Below are 21,511 nucleotides of genomic sequence, written 5' to 3'. Positions count from 1 at the left end.
AGTAGGGTGCATAATTGAAAACGAAAATTAAACTCATATTTTTCTTATTAAAACCGAAATATTTTAATAAGAAATATAAACGTACACTTCATTGTTTACATTGAAATATATTTGTCATTAAATATATCTATCTTGCATAGTCAGTTTGAGATCTGTATCTTAATAAAATAAATACAAGCACGCATTTGTAGTACATACATGTCAGGTAGATAAACATTCAAAAAGCTAAATCTATAAACAATTTTTAAAAATTAAATAATACTGAGATGTCTTGAAAGTTGAGATCACATTAATCTTGAGGATAACAGGTCATTGTTGGCATGTAACATCCGTGGCATCTGTTGTCTTTGCTTGAGCACCATAATCCTTCTCCACAGGTTCCCAAAATATCAAATTTGTCTCCGCATTTTTCTCCAGGTCCCTGAACAATAAATAAATAAATAAATAAATATATTGTCTCCGTCAAAGACATAATGATGATTTACCTTCGAACAGACTCTTCTTTTACAGGCGTTTCTATTTTCCCCATAGACACACAACTGTGGAGGGTCGTCATTGCATTCTTCTACAGATGCGCATAGCTTGCAAGGCAGGTGATAGAGAGCGGTTCCTCTGTTAAAAACAGCCAATGTATTTAAATAATTAATTTTCTTTCATATTTTTTAATTACCTGTCACTACAAATAATAACTGAAATGGTGAGGGCTAAAACTACGGTGATGAAATTGTGGAAGGAAAGCATAGTCTTTGCTGCAGCCGTTGCTGTAGCTTCTGGAATGGTATAGAAGTTCTGTTCTGAAAAATAAAAAAAAAAATCAAATTTGGCCTACATGTGCTAATAACGCTTAACTACAAAAAGTTCAAATAGAATATTAGAACATTCTCACAAATTATTCCAAAGCATAGTTAATATTCGTAGCTAATACTTATTTATAAATCCGTATCAGCACTAATAATAAAACAAACATCAAATTTTAAGTTGAAGATGTTGTTTAAAGTTTATTTATGTATAATTAAGTAAATGGTTTACAAGAAGTTCTTAGAGGAAATCCCCGTTCTTTTGAATTATTGATAAATACTTTAAAAAATTACCTTGCTTTTGTTTTTGTCACTATGATAAAGTTGTATATGAAGAATATCCAAACGCACACACTTACGAAAAACAATTAAATTTATGCAACACATCTAAACAGTAACGTTAAGAAAACCAAATAAATTACGGGGTACACACAACTTTCGTTAACACTGATTTCTTTTTCGAGTGTAGAAAATTCTAGTTCTATGTTGACGATGGGCCGAAGGATGGCCGGACACTGAACATCTGTCTCATGTTGGCTTTCCCATCAAGACTTACTTATCTTAAGTCACCATAATGAGCGACAGTGATATTTACAATTTTTATTTATAATCTAATTGTTTCTAATTATAGAATTTGAATTGACTGACTGTCAATATTATTTACATCTGTTTCCGAACAACTTGTTTTTTGTCTTAATACCTATAGATTCTTATTTCTTATCACATGTTTTTCCGTAATGATAGCATTAAAAACAAACGTGATTCAAACGATACGAATAAATAAAACTAAAGCTACAAACAAATTCTAATTATTTAATAATCAGTTTATGGTGACAACACGCTAATAATTAACTAAAGAACCAAATTTTATTTTGTGATAGTAAAGATGTTATGTAAAAAGTCGTAATTGAAGATAAATCGAAAACACTTTGCTTTTATTTTAAACCACTCCGATTAAAATAAAGTTGCAACAATGAATTAATGAATTAACGATTAGTGGTTGGGATTTTTTAAAACATGCTTCTACTTATCAATGTTTAATGCAGATCTCTCGCAGATTTGTAAATATATTAAATACTATTGATTTGTTGTTTAAATTACAAATACAACTGTAGTAATTAACATCATTACCCTTTCTAAAATGATAAGCAATTTTTGTGTTTTTGAACCGTGAAAAAATAACTTCAAAAATATTTAACCGGAATGTGAAGTCAATGAAATAGTGCACATAATTACGAACAAGACGATAAAAAAATTGGGTCTTTGCCAGTGCTAAATTTGAAAATTGTAGCAAACGAACGTTTTAATTGAGACCCCCCACAAATTTGATTTTTTCGTACGACTAATGAAGTGCTCAATATTGACAAATAAATTTTACATCGCACGTCTACTTGTAAACTGTGTAGGCAATTAATAGACATGAAAAATTGGAACAAATATTGAAAACAATAACTAATAACAATAACCCCGAAAAACAGGACACAGTGCACCCTTATTATAATCTAAATTAACCAAAAAAATATATTCAGTTTTGTGACCCCACAAAAACACTAAACCAAGGTCGTTCTGATATGAATGTCGAAGTTCATAAGTCAGATAAACAACACTTACCGAGAATTATCAAAATTTTTCTAAAATAATTAGTTTACTGTTTAGAAATTATATAACGGCGTTATCTTCAATTTAGGTCAAAATATTTGTTAGGCACCACCCTCAAATATTCCATTTAATTCACGAGAACTTGTGTTTCCTATAATTCCTACGAAAACACTCAATATTTCTCCAAATAACCACGAGAATTCTTGTTACAGCACATAAATAGTCAATATTATTGAACATTGTCGTATTTAGAACACACTACTGTAGTAAACATAAGATCATAATATCTTGTTTATCCTCCGTACAGTAAACAGTACAAAAGTCCAAAAAGTGCATAAATGAGAAAAAATCCTAGATAATTCCTATGTAGTCTGTTGCTTGTGGGAAAGCATGGAAACCGAGCTAAGTTGTGTCACCCAGTTAAAATTAGCACTTAAATTCATTGATAAAATTTTAATTTCGCCTTCGTATTGTATGCCAAAAATCACGCAGAAAACACGAAAAACCGCTAGCAGCGAAACTTCTGGTCAATAGCCACTCCGACGTGGCTATGTTTAGGTCAAAGTAAAATAAAAGGACGTCACGAACTGAGGAGGTGGATTGCAGAAATAATCCTTAGTAACATAAATGTATCATGCGACATCTCGTTATACCCAAACAACCATTTCTCAGAACTTTTAGCCGTAAATCTATAAATTCTCAGCCGATGTGCTAAATACTTTTTACAAATTTGTAATGAAATACTGGAGCATAGTTGTTGTGGACAACGCCGAGAAATCACGATCATTCAGCGCGACAAATACGGAAAGAGAAATTGGTTCAGCTATTTAGGCGTCTGATTTTCTTGGATAATGCACTATATCTTTGTGGTGAGAATGTTTCTTTTCAGAAAAGATTCAGACATCTGCTGGCTTATTTATCTGTATGTAACTTTTACTTTATCCACCTATTTTAGCATAAGAAATCCGGCATGAGGAATATTATACAAATAGAAGTGAAAACATTACTTACATAAAATTATTGTTCTGAGTTTTGTTTTAGAATACGGTTTAGGAAAAAACAATTCCAAATTTTTAGAATTATTCGATCTATATTTTTTTCCAAATCTGGTAGAGGTTGTTAACAAAAAATGCCAATGCAATACAAGAAAGTACAACTTAACTTAAAGGATATTCTAAATTTTAATCGTGTGCGTAAACATTAAGATAAAATACTGTAATTTCAGGGACTACCTCGTTAATAACTTTTGTCTTTTTAAACAATTAATTTTAATTAGGATACCTGATCTAAAGATGGTGTGTTATTTTTATTTTTCTGATTTTTTAAACATACTACGTCTAGAATTCATTCAATTTTCCACTTGAAATCTGGCCAACAATACAGAAATTCTTTCGATTCCTATTTATGTGCATTCGAATCTAAATTTCGTACATCAAAGCGTCGCAAGCACTAAATTTTGCTTTGTTCTGTATACATGAGATTCACGTCTATTTATCTCTGCCAGTTTAATTCCAAAACCTTCAGTAACCCATGGAAAAAATAACCATTGTGCGGCTGATTTCAAATTAAAAGAAGAATAGTCCCACCGCTATACTTTATTTACTAAAATAGAAATTACCACAAATAGATAATATAATTTGTTGTTTGTGGTAAAATCCTTTAACACTGACCTGCGTGGTTCATGGAAACAATAAAGAAAAATTTTGAAAACGCAAAATGAATAAAAACAACCTTAGTCGTTTAGTGAAAATATGTTTACGTGTCTAAGCTTCAAAAATAATCCCCCGCATACGAACATGAGCTACACCACAACATTATAATAAAGACAGGTCGAGTTTGTGCCAAAAGGCACGGCGTCCTGACGCACAAGCGTAAAAGTGGGACATAAAAAAATTCACACAGGGTGGGGGCCGATCCAGAAACAAAAACATGAACAAACGTCGACGATCCCAATAAACAAATTTGCCAGTTAACACAAAGAACAGTCAGAGAGCTACAACGTAGCAACGCGTTTGGTCTATTTCAAGTTTGGATACGTAAATATAGTCAAGTCAGGCAGTCGTGTTCTAGAAGTTTTCTCAACTAGTTTCCGGCTTTATCAGACAAGGTAGAAAAACCAAGACTTTTTTTTTAATTTGGAAAAATGGGGATGATAATAAGAGTCCGTGGACGATTAAGGAGTTTCCACACAATACAGAAACTCAATCCTGAAGTGCGCGATGAGAAGATAGCCGAAACAGGTAAAAATGTTTTTAAAAAGTAACAACCGAAAGTAAATTTGGATTCTCAATTTTAGTGTGTTTGTTGTCTGTCCTGTTTCTTTTGCCTTACTGCTCTAGAGGGCATTCGCCCCTTTTGGTCAGCTTAGGGGGGTGGTGTGTTGCCACATATTCATGCCTTGTTCTCCCAGTACTAATTTCTGCAAACTACAAATATCCCGTAAGATGGCTGCGAAAGCTATTTTCCAAAATACCAGGTAAGCTATGAAGATGTACGTTTTAATTTGTTATGACTATTTTTTTAAAAGTTTGGAAACAATCAGAAACATAACATCTTCCGCGTCTGATAAAACTACGATTAAAATTCTATTATTATAAACGAAAATACATATTTTTCTTCGAGATAAAGACTTTATCAGTCGTAAAAAAACTTGCTTTTGGTCATAAACAGAAAGTCTAAAATAGCTGCTGAATGTAAATAAGTCATGTTCTCGTATTTTTAAACACGTAAATACGACGTAATGTTTACAGTCGCTAAAATTCGGTATTTTTCGAATAGTGTATACGATTTTTTGCAATTTGGCCTATGTCCAAAAATATTGTTAGAGCACAGGCAGATAGATCTAAATGAATTTCAATGGATGGACTTACCCTGTAATTCGGAAGACGTGCTGCTTGAAGGGACTGGGATCGTTGTGTGGTGGTTTGATGAAAATTTTCATTTTTATACTACTTTCTCGCCCTCGTTGCATCCTTAACGTGTTAGGTCTCATGTTAATTTGAAGGATTGACAGCAACGCAGTGGTGTCGGTAAAACCAATAAGTATTAAAATAATATTAATACAAAACTGAAACAATTAATAATTATAATTGCTATAAATCATTTTCTGATATCTTTATGTGGACTATTGTGTGAATAATAATTGTTATTACGAGTTCAATAGCAATAAATGATTTGTTTTGATTTCGAACGTTGCAACGTAATGTTTTATCTTTCGTCTGTAAGTCTAGCAGACAAAATCTTAGGTTAGCAAGTTCGTGACCTCCTCATGAACCATTAAATTAAATCTTTTTATTATTTCATGTTTTATAAACTCAAATATTTAGATTGTATTTCGAAAAATTAACGACGCCACTGTTCTCTTGTCACTTTGTGTTACGAGCTAACTTGAGATGATGGAACAAATTAAAACTTATAGACGTAATGATTTGCAAATTAGGTACTGGCCTGATTGGGGTTTTAAATTAAGAAGAAACTATAGACGATGGCAGGAAACAAATTAGAAAAGTGTCAACACAAACTCATATGCTATTTATAAGATAATTTCCAGTGTTGCCATCAACATCTTTACACGTTTTATCATTTTTGATTCACAGGAAACACCCCATCGTTTTATAATTTCTATTTTACTAATTAAATGGGTCTGGAAAGTTTTAGTTACAACAATTATTATTTCAGAGAACCACAATAAACTGTAAAAATTAAAAATTACGGCTTAATCAAATGATTTTTCTGTTCTATTGTTTAAAAAAATTACAACTAATTGTAGTGCAAATTTAAATGTTAAAAATATACTTACCTTTTCATTGTCATTTTTGAGTGGTGAATAGGATTTACCAAATGTTATACGGTGTTATATACAATAAGCAAACGTCCAAAATTTGTTTCTTCTGACAAATGTCTCGACGTTTTACTCTAAAATTTTATTGAGTCTTTCATCAGTTTCCTTCAGTTTGGTAAATGTAATCACGGAAATGGCGGTTCAATATCCAATACCCTTAACAAACGCGGTATGTCAAAACTACTTACCTAAAAATACGAGAATTTTTTTAATACATATTATTGTGAATTATATTTTAGAGAAAAAAACATGAATAATTTATAACAAAACCCAGTTAAATAATTGTTTTTAGAAAATAAATACATAAGTTGCAAGAATTTTGCGTTTTGTTTATTATTATTAGCATTGTTTTCTAAAATATATTTTATTCTTACGTAATTAATGACCTTGCACACATTTGTTTAATGTTCCACCTAGGTCAATTTAATAATTAGTTAATTCATCAACTGAAAAATTTTTTAATCTTTGATATAATGGCTATTCCCAGATCTTTTTTTAAATGTGTACTATGAAAAGCTCGCAGTCAACGTGTTTCAAAAATAACTTCCATTCTGAAATTGCAACAATCGTGAAAATATAAAAAAAACCGTGTTTACTGAAAACTTTTTACTGACCTTTGTTGACCTTGAGGATCCAAATTATGTGGGCAAAGTACAAATAAAATCAGTTGTTCTTATAACAGAAAATTTATTGGAAATAGGTAAATGATCTGGTTCTGCGTATCAGTGTATCGATATTGAACATACATACGTAAATATCGGTATATTATATAGTTCAATGTATCAAGTACGTTGGCACTATAATGTATCAAAATTGAACTCTCAAAATTGTAATCCGAAGCAACCGACTTTACAGGATGATATTTAGAACGTTATTACATTCTTTTACCACAATAAATCTCGCAAATATAATTAGACCTTATATAGTTCTTACTTGTTACAAAACTATGTATTTTTAACTCATTTATATATATTTTCTTTTTGAAAAATTTAGTCAAGTTCGAAATCACTTCACTACCTAAATTTTTGACAATACACAAAGAAACACTAACAAACGTTTAAGATTCGTGAAATTTTGAACATCCTATCCCTAGGTTGTGCGACTATTAAATTATTTTCAGTATATCGAATGAATATACAACTGCCAATGGACTACTCAGAATTCATTAAAAGCAAACAGTTTGGAGCCAGAGTATACTAGAGAAAGATTTCTGTATTTCTGACATGGTTTGATTACCGTGCACTCCAAAAGTTCAAGAGATCGCCAGTGTACTTATTTACGATGATCTATAAATGAAATAGTTCTTAAATGTTACACCAGGGTTACACATGTACTTACCTAAATGTTATCAAATGTTGAATAAGCTTATTTCTATTCTTGTTTTTGGCGTTTTTGCATTTTTGGGGTCACACAAATGTAATCAATTTCCTATAATTAAGCCACTAATTCAATTTAGTGGCAAACAGGTTTTTAATGTTGCTTTTGCTTTTATTTTAGACATTGTTTTATCTTTCTTGCGAAATGACAGTTTTCATTGTTAGATATTTCACTTTTTTTTTAGAAAACATGAACTGTGTTTACACAGAGGAAAAGTTTAATATTTTATTTATATTTCTTTTTCTCTAAATGAGGTGATCAGAATGAACTTGTTATCTGTCATAATTAAATAAATTAATCTTAAAATACCATTACTTTGTAAGTCAGTTTAATGTGTATTGATTTGTTATGGGTTGCATAAAATGATGTCGTTACTCCAATTTACGTAATTACGTTGGTTGTTAATTGGTTTGATATTACTACAGAAGTTTTACAATAATTAGTGTGAGAATATTTCAGTTTAACATTTTAAATTTTTATATTAATCAAAAATTATCATTTCCAGAACATGGTAATTTCATCGTTCATCTTTTTTTTGTGTTACCTTTATAACAAAAAAAAAAAAAAAAACACAATTGGTTACCACGAAGTTAACATTTTAATCGATCATCTTCATTAAAATTATCTTATGACTTTGTTGCTAAGTTAAAGTTCTATGACTTTCTAAGTATAACAAGTATAACTAATTATAAATACAATATTATCAAATTTATTTACTTATAATTCAATAAATATGATAGATGTAATAAATAACATATTTGAACCTATATTTTCCTTGTTTTGTTTGTTTTTTTGACACAGACGCGACTAAATTAACTTTAGATAATAATTATTAAAATTTGTTATTCAGTGATTTTTTATCAAAAAAATTATTAGTCTCCTGTCTGCACTTGCTTGTTAGATAAAATTCTTAAATACAATGTCGCTCTTGCATCATACAGTTTATTTTTACTTTGCGTTAATGAGTTGGATTATATAATTGTGTATACCACAAGCTAGCTGTTTATCATTAGCTTTAAAATGTGCAGTGGAGGTAATCCGTTTTATGTACAGAGTGCCAAACAACTGCGCAAAGATTATTGAATTATGAGAGATTTAAATTCGTCCAAGAAATATTTTTATTCTGAACTATTTATTTACAAATTCGTAGAAATCGTTTTAACACAGATTTTAAAGCGAACACCATTAAATTGTAAAGTTCGTAATTACATTAAAATTCCAATTGAAAAGAATAATACTCAGCAGACTAAAATAGACACAACTGTCAACTTTAGTTATAGTGCTAACACTTGGAACTCCTAAAAAATGTCTCCTTCGGTATATTTTTATAAAGATTATAAAGTTATCTACAACTTTAGGTACAATTTTTTTAACTATGTATTCCTAAAATAATGTTGAATATTTTCCAGCTCTACTTAGCGAATGGTCGGGTCCTGTTATGACTTTCCTTGGTAGAGTCTATTCACCTTTGGATAAATGCGAAAAAATATTTATGAAAATGACAAACTTATCGAATTTGGCAACACAAGTGAGTATTGAATCATAAATTTTGCAAAACAGCTAAAAACCGTTTTGTTATTTTAGTTAGTATTTTTCATGATGTGTGACCGAGTGCTGCTGTGTTCCTTTGGAGGTGGTAACTGCCCTCAGAAAAAAGTAACAGGACTGTATTCACTCATGTTCTACAATGTTATCGCCTATTGTGTTTCATATATCAAAGAATTAATAGAAAAAGAGGACTGGTCTGTAACCGTCAATATGACCCATCACAGCAATATCAAACATGTAGCAATGTCAGCAACGAAAATTGTTCTCGAATGGACTAAAGCCATAACCTTCATAATCACTGTCACCTTTATGCTGCTTGTTTTTGGCTTGGAACAAGGCCTAGAACATTATCAACCAACTGCTCTATATACATTTATAACCTGGAGCTATTACATGTGTACTGAAAAAGTTTTTATTGAACTGTTTCCACCACTTCTGGTGTTTCTTAAACTCAAGTATTTAGAAGCTTTAGAAGCTCTTTATGCTCCTGTAGTATTAAGATGCTACACTGTTAGTGTTGCAGCAGTTCTGGTAATATTTTTGTGTTTTTATGGTCAAGTTAGGTTTACTTGTATTGCGTGTTATTTAACTGTTTATTTACGAATTAAAGATATGGTTGCAAACTGTCTAAAAGCTTTAAGAAACGAACAAGCAATATTAGGACAGTTCAGACATGCGACTGCTGACGAAATTGAAAACTGTGATGACGTATGTGCTGTATGTTTAAGTCCAATGGAGAGAGCAAGAGTTACACCTTGCCATCACTTATTTCATGCTACTTGTCTCAGACAATGTTTGAGGGCTTCAGATAATTGTCCAATGTGTAAAAGAGAATACACTTTTGTACGTTAAATATTTGTAATTTATTATTTTTATTATTTGTTAACTCAAAAAGAAAATATTCTTATAGCTATTTTTTGTACGTAATTAGAAAAGATAATTTAGATTAGTTTTGCTACATTTATATTGTACTTATTTAGGTAATTTATATTTTATATGTGAATAAAATATTTTAACAATATAAATTTTACTCGAGGATATTATTTCTAAAAAATTTTCACTTATTTAAATTATCAGACTCTATGGTAACATTAAAATCGCGTGCACTTTTAATCATTATAAGATACATAAAATTTGACCATTTTATTCGTATAAAAATTGGTCTGAAGTTATTTAGACAGAACCTCCCTCGCCCCTAAAGTACAATTAAAAAATCTACGATAGTAGTTTCTTATATACATATATTATTGTAAAATATTATTTTGCAAATTATTTATAAACAATTTTAAAAATTATGAACACATTGAAAAGTCATAAATGTTGATTAAAAACATTTTGCGCATTTTAAATAGGATTTGCCCAGAAAAAAATTGAAATGATGTCATCAAGTTTTTGGAGGGGATAAACATAGAAATGATTCTAGTTTAATTCTTCCAAATCTTTTGCGTCCCTTGAACTTTAGTATTCCAACGAAAATACCTAATGGTTTTATTCGATTTCTTTACTTTTCAAATTAAACCGTTGCTGAAATTCATCATAAATGTGTTTATGTATTGTGATTCAGATGTTACAAACAATCAGAACGTCGCACGGGCACGACTATGTTCATCAATTTTTTTAACGTTTTTATGCAACAGATGACCTTCTGCTCTCAATTTTATCATTTCTTTGTCACATTTTGACTGTTCATAAAATCTTAACCACAAACAAAAACAAGTTGACTACGATATTAAATTTCTGCACAAACCTCGTATGTGATGGTGAGGATTTGGAATGGATATGGCAACACTCAGCACTCACAACACTGTTGTAACTCAAGTCTGGTGAACTCTGTCCTGTGATATGGTTTATCTGGCAAACAGCGCTGTCCGTTGTGAAGAAATTTCCTTAGGATTTTTATCTTTACTTTCGGAATGACCCTCGTATATATCTAAAAATTCAAGAACATATATAATGCATATTAGTTTAGTACTGGATATTTCGTTACAACTAACGTGTATTATCTCTCTTATCATATCCTAAAATGTAGAGTCGGACTATAACCACTACATGAAATACTGGAAAATTTTCAAGGCGGACAACCACAAAAATAAAAAATGTATTGTCATAAAAAATGCAATTAAAACAGAAAAGAAAAAACAAGAAAGGCATTCGAAGTCCCAAATGTGTCTAGTTAATTTATTCCAAGATATACACATACGTTTTTTAAATTTGGAAACCAAAAAATTAAATTACCGAGCCCCTAGTTCAGAAATGAGCAAATTTCTGCCATTGTACAGTTTCAAACTTTTAATACTTGAATTTCTTTATAAAAAGAGAATAAAAAAGAAACTAAGCGTAGCCTTATTACTATGCATTACTTTAAACATTTACGCTTAAAACTAACTTCGAAGTCTGACAAAGAAATTGTCATTTATGCAACTCACTGTGGCAAACTGACAAACACACTGTCAGTTATAAACATAAAATGTAGTCTAAAATATTTGTTTCCCTAATACTAAAATTCTATGGCATCTACAGACAACAATGATGAAAACGACGACCAGCACTTCATTCTAAGTAGTATTTGTAAAGCAGAAGACAAATTAATTTTTTTTTCTTTTGTAGGGTGCTTCCAGTTTATCTCTTATCCATTTGTGGTAGTAATAAATAGGCTAGTAAGTGATATACATTTTATGGAACAGTTTTACATAAAACTTTACAATATTTATGCTTTTGTGTCACAGGTAATTTGCTGCTTAATGTATTTTATGGAATACTTTAACATGTTTACGTTACAGATGTTTTTCTTCCTGTCATGTACACTGGCATTCAACGAGTATAACGCCAGTAAGAAAGAAGAGGAATTCATTTTAACTGGTTTAAAAACACTGCTATTTTACTCTGTTTTTACGTACTTTGCATCAAAGACCCGGGATATATTGTCACCAACACATCCATCACTATTCCACAACTGGAACTTGACGGAAGGACTTTGCAGAATAGTCATTGAATGGGCTAAAGCCATAATTGTTGTAATTTGTCTTCGCGAGCAAGGAATCTACTTTAAACCCAGTGTGCCTTACGCCATTTTCACCTTCAGTTACTACCTGTGTACTGAAAAGATATTTACTGAAATTTGTTTAAAATTATGTCAATATCTTGATTTTGATATTTTTGACGATTTGGAACACTTATACGTTCCACTGGTGTTGAATATGTATACAATGGCACTAAGTCTTATTATTAACTTATACTTACTTATAATCGCAGAATTTATGACGTTTACGTTTGTGTCCTGTTATTTTACAATATATATCCGCCTAAAAGACTCCTATTACAATTATTGGACAGTCGTTAAATTAGCGCGAAAAACATTTGAAAATTTTCGAACTGCGAGTCAAAAAGAACTGGAAGAGTTTGACGATGTTTGTGCAGTGTGCTTGAACAAGATGAGCAAAGCAAAAATAACTCCTTGCAACCACTTTTTTCACCCAAACTGTTTAAAAGAGTGCCTTAAAAGTTCATTATTGTGTCCTATCTGCAAAGTTAGCTTCTAAATAAAAACAACATATGAATTGTCATTTATTTTATTACTCAACTAATACAACAATTAAGGGATACAACAAGTTATACATTAAAGATTGTAAACCAACGAAAGGGCAAGTTTATCCTTATAACAATAAAATTGACAATTTGTTAATAGAAACTTTGTAAAGTGGTGGTTTAAAAAATATGACCGAGTGACTAGAAATACATTTTAGTGCCTAATAAAATCTATATTTTAAAGTTATGAAATGAGCTAATTATGATTGTTAATTTCGTAATAATTTTGAGCTATATCAACACTGAATTGATGGCAATCTAACAAATACAACCTTTCAGTTTTTATTTGGAAGTATCAGAGTTCAATTTTTTCAAATAAGACATTTTAAAAATAATTTAATATCAACAATTATTTGTCTTTCATTTTCAATACATCTTGTCTTTCACGATCTCCGAATCGATGCAAAAAAAATTCTAAAAAAATATTTATATTTAAAATAATTATAATAAATACTTATCACATATACAACAAGAAAACTTATAAATATTTACTGATCTTTCAACGAAACCACGTTCCATCCTAAAACTCTTCTATCAAAACCAGAAGTAAATAAACTGACGTTGCCGATGTTGTCATCCACCCACGCTGCGCTTGCTACCATTCTATTGTGTCCCTGTCTGCTAGAACGAGGTAATCTCGCTAATCTCTGCCCTGTCAAATCAAACAATCTAACATGTCTATTGTCATGCGGGATGGCAATAATTCCACTGGCGGAAACGCTCAGCCTATTTACAGCCGAGTCCACCCTGATTGTAGCTACGGGGTACCGCATATTTTTCAAATCCCAAACTTTCACACTCCGGTCGTCGGAACCGGAAATAACTTTATCCTCTCTGGTGAATACGGCCGATGTTACACTCCTGAAAGAAAAAAACAAAATTATAAGTGCATATTTCAGATGTGGCTAAAGATGCAGAAGCGATAAATTCTTATTTACAAAACTAATTTTTGAGTAGAATAGAAATTTAAAATGAGTGGCTAACGTTTTTTAAAAGAAATTTAAAGACACTAAAAAGATAAAAATTCCATTTCGTGCAGTGTACACGGTGAGTCATTACGGAATTGTCACAGAAACCTTGTAATGTGTTTTTACAATACTTCACTACCTTCATTGCACTCTTTGCCAAAACTTACTTAATTTTAAAATCTACAGTATAAGGTTTCCAGACAACCTATTTATTTAACGCCTTCATTATAAATAGCGAGCTCATTTTAAAATACAATTTGTTCTTTGTCTTAATGTTTATGTAATAGCATTTTTGGTGATTATGGTCACCGTATTATCATCTACACGATAATTTTAAAGTACACCTAAAATTTAATAGCAACCAATCCAGTAGTTTCAGAGATCATGTGGCTAATAAAATGGCGAACACACAAACAACTCTTTAGTTCACTTATTTTGTTTATTTATCTATCACAAGTTCGCAAGCGAATAGTTATAATTCTACAATTTCACCATCTACTAATCAAAACTTTCAAACGGATCCGCTGCAATCATCATGGTTAAGATTTTATTAAGATCAATAAATTATTTGAAAGAATCAAAATATTTGGCATACGTATGGACGTGTTTATATACTTTTAGATATTACCTGTTGTTACTGACACGGAAAACTCATGAATGGGATATCCCACGCGTGAAAACTTAAATATTTTCACTCATATTTCGTCTAAATATTTAAATTTCGTGAAAATACCTTCCTTTCATGTTGCTCGTGTCTCGTCAGTTCAAATCGCATAAGTAATGAAACACGCATCAAATCGATGCAGTAAAATAATATCGTTAAGGTACAAACCTACCATCTACTGCATCTACTGTAAAACACTTGCTTAGATCATTTATTTTAAGACAAGGTCATCGAGAGTTTTCAAGTTTTAGTTTTGAAAAAATAAATAAATTTTGATTTAGTCATCGCCTCAAGTTTATAGACGGTATTCATCACTAATTACCATATTTTGTTCAATAGTTCAACTTTCAAGTTTTTGTACTCAATAATCTCTATTACTGCTGAATATTAATACTACGCCGTCACTAAGACTTCTCTCGTAGAGTTACAGCGTCAAATTGGAATTTATCATTTACCATAATTTTTTTTCGCTTACTCTGTATGTCCTTGAAACACTGAGACAGAATGTACGTTCTCCCGGAAATCCCAGAGTCTAAACGTTGCATCTCGTGAGGATGTAACTGCCAGCCTCTGGTAGGGATGAGTTGCCGTATGAGTTAATTCTTGATCATGGCCTGTGGATAAGAAATATAGAGAGGTGACCGTTTAAACAAAAATATTTTTGTTACCTGAAAGAGTTGTTAATAATGAACCTGTTTCAACATCGAACAAAATTGCAGATCTATCCCAAGACGCTGTGATAACTTGATCGGCGCCGACTAGCCATTCGGCGGCAGAAATAGCACCACTGTGACCCAATAATTCTCTAATAGGCGTACGGAGCGTCGAAATTTTTGCATCTAATTTATCGTCGAGTTCGTCTCCTTCCAATTCTTCTTCAGAAGAGTGACCCTTCTAAGAATACCAGTTTTAAAATAATGAGTAATGTGTTTAAATAGAATAAGTAAACAAATGCACATTTACGACTTAAAAATTTTCCAATCAGAACTTGATTAAACATTAAATATTATTCCAAGAATGTTACAAATAATTGTTTGTCATCAACTTTACTGTCTGTTGGTGGAATTACAACAAAACGCAAATAACTTTGGCATGATTAAGATAAAATGGTTATTTATATCCATTTTGTCTTTTATAAGGTTTCAAGGTGAATAAATTCACGTAGAGCAAATATACAAAAGCGCTCAAATTTGCTTGGTCATTTGTTTGTACTATTTAAAAACCACTGTCATAATACATGTATATATTAAACTGTACATTAATTGCAACTTTCGTATCTAATCATACTAAAAAACATTTGTAAAGTCAGTTTTCATTAAATGATTACTAGTTTCAACGCTATCATTAAAAAATACATTGCAATTGCATTAACAAACTTACGTTATTTTTTAATGAATTTAAAGCCATATATTAAAACTAGTTGTATAATTACGGAATTTCGTCTACCTAACATGACTGACTAACTATGCAAGCAGCAATAGAAAAAATTACCGGTAAGTCCCAATTTAAGGCAGCCTGCCAAATATGAGCGGTGCAATCACCACTTCCAGTCAAAACCAGATCCTTGGAAGGATGAAATCGAATAGAATTAACGGATCCTGTGTGTCCTTGATACTGCAGTAAACAACGAGTGGTTTCTATACTCCATATGCATGCGCTGTGATCTAAAAATAAATAAATATTTTACCAGATGCTTTCCAAAAATGTGAGCATAAAAATATTTGACTGATGTGGTAAAAAATAAATTAGATTTACAAATTAAATTTTTATAGTTAACGTCAGAAGATTAATTAGAATACTGGAATCATTAAGCTTACTATATATTATTGAAACGCAAAAAAAGTATACTTTATAAAAATTTTTCTTATTCTGAATGATTAAAAAATTTCGTATGTACACGGTTCGTAATGTTACTGTAATTCTAAGTATATGATTATACCTATATATTACTAAAATATGACAAAAAAAAAAATGTATGCTCTCAGAGAACAAATTGGGCTACAGTTTGGATAGAATGTACTTTTTAATAAAGATTTATTTATTAATTTATTTGGTATTCCACAAGCAAAACACTTTAATTTTAATATGTATAGTATTCCATATTTTCTAAGGTTATACCTATAGCAGTAGAATAGAAAGAAATCACAATGGTTGTAAATAACATTGGGTTTACCGCTCGATATCTACCATGACGCAGAGGAGCGTGCTCGGAAATTTTCATGTAAAAAGAAAGTACTCGATTTTACTGAACAAAAATTTGTGTGTGAAAACATGTTTCGCCCGTGGGAAAATCAAGTACATTATGCTAATGCAGAAATTCATCAAGCCTGATCTGTTAGCCTTCAAACGTTGAACGCGTGCAAAGGATTTATGAAGGTAAGGGACGCTTCCGTAAGGTACTCCAGTATTAGTGGTCAAGAACTGTATCGCTGCCATATAACCTTAGAAAATATGGATTACTATAGTATATGTAATGTAAACAATGTTATATGTTATTCAGTTTTACGAATTTTAGGACACAAAAAAAACTAAAAATACCGTTTTTAAATACTATAGGTATACTAGTTGGAAAAGTTATTTTTAAAAAACTCCTATTCAAATATTTAAACAGGATATGCGTGCTGTTTACAATTCTCGATTAAAAATGTATTTTTCTCGGTTAATGATATATCAATATGAATAGATTATCCTGTAGATTATAAAATCAATAAAAAAATGTGTCATTAAAATTCAAAATTTCAAACCCAAAAATTCTGTTTTCTCTTAGAAATACGAGCATCTGTACATATATATATACACGTATTTTTCAATCAAGATTTGTTTAGAAGTGTTTTAATGACACTAAAAAAAATAAGTTGCATTTCCGGCGAAACCGAAGTACCAAACTCTTTTTTACTACGCCGAAGTGAAACAGAAGTATTTCTAGCACAGCAAATGAGTTGACGTTTTTCTGTTTAACGTCAAACACAAGCTTTTAAATATATTACTATCATCAAATAACTTTGGTGTTTTTGCATTTCATCATATTTATAAAAAATCATCTCTGAACTGATGCCGTTTATTGAAAGTCCAAACAAAAACATGTCGATTCTCTTATTCATCAAATAATAACTTGTATTTTCTAAAGCGCTTGCACTTATCGCCCTACTGCGTCACTACACATGTATCCGTTGAAAAGAGACATCTGACCATGACCTTTAATTTTATATTCCACATAATAAGTTAGCATGTCCAATATTCCATGTTTATAATTGCATAATTTATAACACAACTATTGATTGATAGCATGCTGGACTTTTGTAACAATTATCAAATCAATATCAGCCACATGTTAAGACCATCATATTGCAAATTGATTTTTAAGGGTCAAGGTCACAGTATTATAACCTTATTAATAAATAATGTATTTAATACCTGCAGAAGCTGTCCCAATGACAGGTACCCCAGGCCTTGCAACTGACACTTCCCAAACACCATCTTTGTGTCCAGCATAATCCTTGACTAACCCACAATTATACTGGGGAGCCTTAAAACTAGACACAATTTTACTAGTTTGCGCCTTCAGTTTATGAGCTGTTTTGGACTTTTGAGATGACGAGCTCACTGTAATCAAATTACAATAAGACATCTTACAACTCCACCACTAAATACTTACATTTTTTTGTTAAAACTTTTGATATGTTGTTTTCAAAATCAACGCAGTCTGATTTATCAAACGTATCTCGTTCAATTTTTTCGTTCAATACTTCTATTTTATCTTGTACTGAAAAAACTATTCACTATTGCACAGTGCAGGTTGTTGGTATAACTTACGTGTTTGATTTTCTTGGTACAAAATATCAAATTCTTTTTCAATAAGTCTAAACAAATTAAAGAGTTTCGTTTTGTAGGCTGGCGTAAGAGGGCAATCATTTTCTATATCCGAACGAAAGCCATAGAAAATGTCCCCATCGATGAGGCCACTTTGCGGTCGATTCATAGAGCCTCGTTTTCCCTTAGGTTGTACTTTACTGTTCGAAGTGTTTTGATTGACTGACATCCTAGACGCGGGAGAATACTTAAGTTGTTCGAAACTTTTGGTAGAACAGTGTAGTAGAATCAATAAACATGCTCATTATAATTTGTAATAATTACCTGTTGGAAGCTCACGTATTGGCCGGTTTGCAGTCCAACCACACCACTACAACCTACTCAAGGTCTGCAATTACGTTAAAACCGAAATATTACGTTTATAAACAAAACCAGCATGTTTATATAAATCCGTTTCGTTTGACTTTGATATCTGACATTTTGATGACAAGAAATTGACAGCTGTATCTTACATTTTTGTCTACAGAGGGCTCTGATTTCTCTTCCTTGACAGTTTTCTGCATTAAAATTTAAATAATAAAATTACTTATTCACCGCAAATTTACTAAACTGCGTCGTTCGAGTACATAATTCTTTTTTATTACTTAAAAGTCATCAATCTCCTTGACGTAAACAGTAAAAGTAAATATTTATATAAATTGGAAGCTCTCATTTTATTAGTTCAAAATTACAAAATAGCCAACACCAAGTTGCATCTTACAACTAAAATAAATTAAATAAAAAAACATGAATAAATAAATAAATAAAATCAATATCAACAACATTATGTCTATGGTAAAGTGCAAAAAGCTTAAGTACTTTGGTTTAATATCATTAGTAAAATACCACATTGTAATACTGAGCAGTCTTGTAAGTGGAGAAATTAGTTTGTAGTTGTTCCATTGGTCCTTACGTTTGCGTTTGCGTGCTGCTGAACATTTTCCGTCAGCTCCTTCCCAGTTGTTTCAAATGGTAATATTAAACAAGCCACTGCAGCCATTAATGCAGCTACAGTATAAATAGTGGTTGCAAATGAGATAGAACTCTTCAAAAGAACCTACAAGAGTAACTCACTTTATGGTTATTCTATATGGGCTATAGATGGTTTTATACCTGTGCCACATAAGGCGTAACCATAGCACCCAACCTAGCCATAGCGCTACAAGATCCTACCCCAACGGCCCTTAATGAAGTTGGGTACACTTCTGGAGTATAAACATAAGCTGCTTGAAATACTCCTGCAATAATTCCACGCGCCAAGAACAACATGACTGTCAGAAAAACACGTCTGAAAATCAAAACAATTGTAACCAGAACGTTTAATTGAGTTTTTAATAGCATACTTTTCTGAACAAACCATGAGAAAGCAACAACAAACTGCATATACCACGAACTGTACAGCCATCGTTTTTTTCCGTCCAAATCGCTCAATGGTAAATATTGTAATAAATATACCTATAAGAAGAAAATTGAAATAATTTCTGAATAAAACACAAAATTCTTAATGTTTAAGCAAACCTGGAAATTCTGCTAGTGTTGTCCATAACAGATCCATATAATCTGTAGTTTGCAGCTGTTTGCAATCAGCTGCACAAGTATCAAGAGTCTGAGAGGGTAATGGTGTTCTTGAACATAAAATACTTGAAGTTTCAAAAAGCTCAGTAGTCATTAAAACTAATCCATAGTAGCAAAAAGCACAAGCCATCCTAAAAAATAGCTCCAATGAAAAATAATTCTCAAAATTTAGAAAGAGTTACCAAATAAACCATAGTAAAAGAGATGTTCTTCTAAGAGATGGCACCAGTAAGTCTCTGAAACGCCCTCTATGTGGCGACGAAGTAGTAGCATCATCTACTACCAACCGTCCAAGCAGCATGGGTTTACCATTGTCTTTAGCAATTTTCTCCAATGTTTCTAAAGCTTTGTCAGTTTGCCCACTTGCAACATGAAACCTAGCTGATTCAGGTAACCACTAAGGAAAACAATTGATAAATTTAGCGCCACCAAAATACAATTACTTACAGGACAAACTAAAGCAAAAGCTAATAAAGGACCTGTGGAAAGTGCTAATAACCACTGCCAACCTAATGTGGGCATAACCACTAATGCAAGAGCAACTTCAAAACATGCGCCCAACGCCCAAAAACACTGTAATTCAAAATAAAATTATGCAACCCAAAAAACAACAGCCTAAACTTACATCAAGCAAAACAACACACTTTGCTCTCTGTTTTGTGGGTAAAAATTCTGCATAAAGCGTAACACTGAAAACAATAACAAATGCAAACACAAACAGACACACAACAGTACTTACGATTGAGGTGTGCATCCAATAGCAAAACCTACTAAACCCCTGAGTAGTAAAATCCACATAAAACTAGGAGCAATAGCACTTAATAAACCATAATAAAAAAGTAAAACTGCACATAATGTTAAAGCCTGCAATTGTCCAAAATGAGTTTTTTTGTTTTAAACAGTCATAAAATGTTATACGTGTTTACGTCCATATCGGTCACTTAAATTACCCCAAAAGGTTGATGATAACATCATTCCCAGAAAAACCACAGTAGTTGTTAAGGCTTGTTGGTACCTCGAAATATGCCAATCACAATGCAAAGCTGGGGATAAAATTGATAATATCGTCATTTCCATGCTGTCAGCCATCCAACACAAGCCAGTCCATAACGAAAGCTTGACTTGGAACCACCCAAATCCAAGTGCATTCACAGCTTGAGTCACCGTGAATGTATCTGTTGATTAATATTTCATTTTAAAGAAATGTCCACATAAAAATTACAAACTCCTGTTTACCATCAGGAACCACCGAAACTGATGCCATTTCAATATCTTGGGGTAACGAATTGTCGTCGTCATTAAGTTCATTTCTAGTAGTTGGAGCTGTACTTGTGCTACCGTCAATGTCTTGGTATCCTTTAGATCGACGTAAAACCATGTTTTATTACTAGCTTCAAGTATGTTTTTAAAAAAATATCAGTGACATCACTGAATAAATACGTGGATGCTATTTTGCAATAAAAATAACCTAAAAACTAACTGTCAAAATTGACAACCAACTGACACCTAACCACAGAACAGCACCTAACCAAAAGGTGTATGCAACATTAATGACTTTTTAATTACAGCTTTTTGTATGGTTTTTAATTAACATAATATAAAAGTTTTATTTTTACATTAACAAAAATAGTACATAAGTCTGTTTATGTTGGGTTACATATTTTTAAAATTTAACTTTATGTATCTTCCACCACTCATCAGTGTTTTA

The 21,511-nt window shown here is 31.5% G+C and overlaps 5 protein-coding genes across 6 annotated transcripts; 2 read left to right on the top strand and 3 right to left on the bottom strand.

The window, feature by feature from the left end:
* Positions 1 to 87: 87 nt before the first annotated feature.
* On the bottom strand, positions 88 to 5,377 carry LOC135134600 (neuroparsin-A-like). The gene is made up of 4 exons (XM_064063322.1): positions 5,267 to 5,377; positions 671 to 794; positions 486 to 612; positions 88 to 421 (listed from the first exon to the last, which is right to left on the bottom strand). The coding sequence occupies exons 2-4, from the start codon at positions 739 to 741 to the stop codon at positions 290 to 292; spliced, it is 330 nt and encodes a 109-aa protein (XP_063919392.1). The 5' UTR covers positions 742 to 794; positions 5,267 to 5,377; the 3' UTR covers positions 88 to 289.
* Positions 4,318 to 10,192, top strand: LOC135134597 (RING finger protein 145 homolog). The gene is made up of 4 exons (XM_064063319.1): positions 4,318 to 4,636; positions 4,693 to 4,872; positions 9,024 to 9,142; positions 9,199 to 10,192. Exons 1-4 carry the CDS (start codon positions 4,540 to 4,542, stop codon positions 10,012 to 10,014), a joined length of 1,212 nt encoding a protein of 403 aa, XP_063919389.1. The 5' UTR covers positions 4,318 to 4,539; the 3' UTR covers positions 10,015 to 10,192.
* A 1,388-nt stretch (positions 10,193 to 11,580) lies between these two features.
* Positions 11,581 to 12,725, top strand: LOC135134598 (E3 ubiquitin-protein ligase synoviolin-like). Its single transcript, XM_064063320.1, has 3 exons — positions 11,581 to 11,721; positions 11,770 to 11,888; positions 11,943 to 12,725. Exons 1-3 carry the CDS (start codon positions 11,670 to 11,672, stop codon positions 12,699 to 12,701), a joined length of 930 nt encoding a protein of 309 aa, XP_063919390.1. The 5' UTR covers positions 11,581 to 11,669; the 3' UTR covers positions 12,702 to 12,725.
* A 434-nt stretch (positions 12,726 to 13,159) lies between these two features.
* LOC135134596 (WD repeat-containing protein 37) lies at positions 13,160 to 18,682 on the bottom strand. 2 transcript variants are annotated; one of them, XM_064063317.1, is made up of 8 exons: positions 18,514 to 18,682; positions 18,193 to 18,452; positions 18,035 to 18,142; positions 17,794 to 17,982; positions 15,871 to 16,043; positions 15,048 to 15,273; positions 14,855 to 14,993; positions 13,160 to 13,608 (listed from the first exon to the last, which is right to left on the bottom strand). In XM_064063317.1, the coding sequence occupies exons 2-8, from the start codon at positions 18,416 to 18,418 to the stop codon at positions 13,236 to 13,238; spliced, it is 1,434 nt and encodes a 477-aa protein (XP_063919387.1). In that variant the 5' UTR covers positions 18,419 to 18,452; positions 18,514 to 18,682; the 3' UTR covers positions 13,160 to 13,235. The 2 variants fall into 2 exon arrangements, with proteins under 2 accessions (XP_063919387.1, XP_063919388.1); XM_064063318.1 differs by having other exon boundaries at positions 18,193 to 18,419.
* A 195-nt stretch (positions 18,683 to 18,877) lies between these two features.
* On the bottom strand, positions 18,878 to 21,310 carry LOC135134595 (synaptic vesicle 2-related protein). The gene is made up of 10 exons (XM_064063316.1): positions 21,040 to 21,310; positions 20,722 to 20,978; positions 20,543 to 20,667; positions 20,429 to 20,492; positions 20,251 to 20,376; positions 19,986 to 20,200; positions 19,747 to 19,934; positions 19,572 to 19,683; positions 19,342 to 19,516; positions 18,878 to 19,285 (listed from the first exon to the last, which is right to left on the bottom strand). The coding sequence occupies exons 1-10, from the start codon at positions 21,179 to 21,181 to the stop codon at positions 19,112 to 19,114; spliced, it is 1,578 nt and encodes a 525-aa protein (XP_063919386.1). The 5' UTR covers positions 21,182 to 21,310; the 3' UTR covers positions 18,878 to 19,111.
* Between the last annotated feature and the right edge of the window lie 201 nt (positions 21,311 to 21,511).

The sequence above is a fragment of the Zophobas morio genome, unplaced genomic scaffold, assembly GCF_036711695.1.
Source record: "Zophobas morio isolate AGI-343-1 ecotype UQ-CSIRO unplaced genomic scaffold, CSIRO_AGI_Zmor_V1 ptg000023l, whole genome shotgun sequence".
Lineage (NCBI taxonomy): Eukaryota > Metazoa > Arthropoda > Insecta > Coleoptera > Tenebrionidae > Zophobas > Zophobas morio.
Note: the sequence above shows the minus strand (reverse complement) of the source record. Positions and strands in the feature narration are given on the sequence as shown.

Excerpts from the sequence above, each read along its gene's own strand:
- LOC135134600 (XM_064063322.1), bottom strand. The coding sequence starts at position 741 with ATGCTTTCCTTCCACAATTTCATCACCGTAGTTTTAGCCCTCACCATT. Across the intron at positions 613-670 it reads GTTATTATTTGTAGTGACAG|AGGAACCGCTCTCTATCACC; the intron begins GTAATTAAAAAA and ends TGTTTTTAACAG. Across the intron at positions 422-485 it reads AAAGAAGAGTCTGTTCGAAG|GGACCTGGAGAAAAATGCGG; the intron begins GTAAATCATCAT and ends TTTATTGTTCAG.
- LOC135134597 (XM_064063319.1), top strand. The coding sequence starts at position 4,540 with ATGGGGATGATAATAAGAGTCCGTGGACGATTAAGGAGTTTCCACACA. Across the intron at positions 4,873-9,023 it reads GCTATTTTCCAAAATACCAG|CTCTACTTAGCGAATGGTCG; the intron begins GTAAGCTATGAA and ends AATATTTTCCAG. Across the intron at positions 9,143-9,198 it reads TATCGAATTTGGCAACACAA|TTAGTATTTTTCATGATGTG; the intron begins GTGAGTATTGAA and ends TTGTTATTTTAG.
- LOC135134598 (XM_064063320.1), top strand. The coding sequence starts at position 11,670 with ATGGCATCTACAGACAACAATGATGAAAACGACGACCAGCACTTCATT. Across the intron at positions 11,722-11,769 it reads CGACCAGCACTTCATTCTAA|GGTGCTTCCAGTTTATCTCT; the intron begins GTAGTATTTGTA and ends TTTCTTTTGTAG. Across the intron at positions 11,889-11,942 it reads TTTATGCTTTTGTGTCACAG|ATGTTTTTCTTCCTGTCATG; the intron begins GTAATTTGCTGC and ends TTTACGTTACAG.
- LOC135134596 (XM_064063317.1), bottom strand. The coding sequence starts at position 18,418 with ATGTCAGTCAATCAAAACACTTCGAACAGTAAAGTACAACCTAAGGGA. Across the intron at positions 16,044-17,793 it reads CATTGGGACAGCTTCTGCAG|ATCACAGCGCATGCATATGG; the intron begins GTATTAAATACA and ends ATTTATTTTTAG. Across the intron at positions 13,609-14,854 it reads GTGTTTCAAGGACATACAGA|GAGTGTAACATCGGCCGTAT; the intron begins GTAAGCGAAAAA and ends TTTTTCTTTCAG.
- LOC135134595 (XM_064063316.1), bottom strand. The coding sequence starts at position 21,181 with ATGGTTTTACGTCGATCTAAAGGATACCAAGACATTGACGGTAGCACA. Across the intron at positions 20,668-20,721 it reads ACCGATATGGACGTAAACAC|GCTTTAACATTATGTGCAGT; the intron begins GTATAACATTTT and ends GGACAATTGCAG. Across the intron at positions 20,493-20,542 it reads ATTGGATGCACACCTCAATC|TGTTACGCTTTATGCAGAAT; the intron begins GTAAGTACTGTT and ends TATTGTTTTCAG.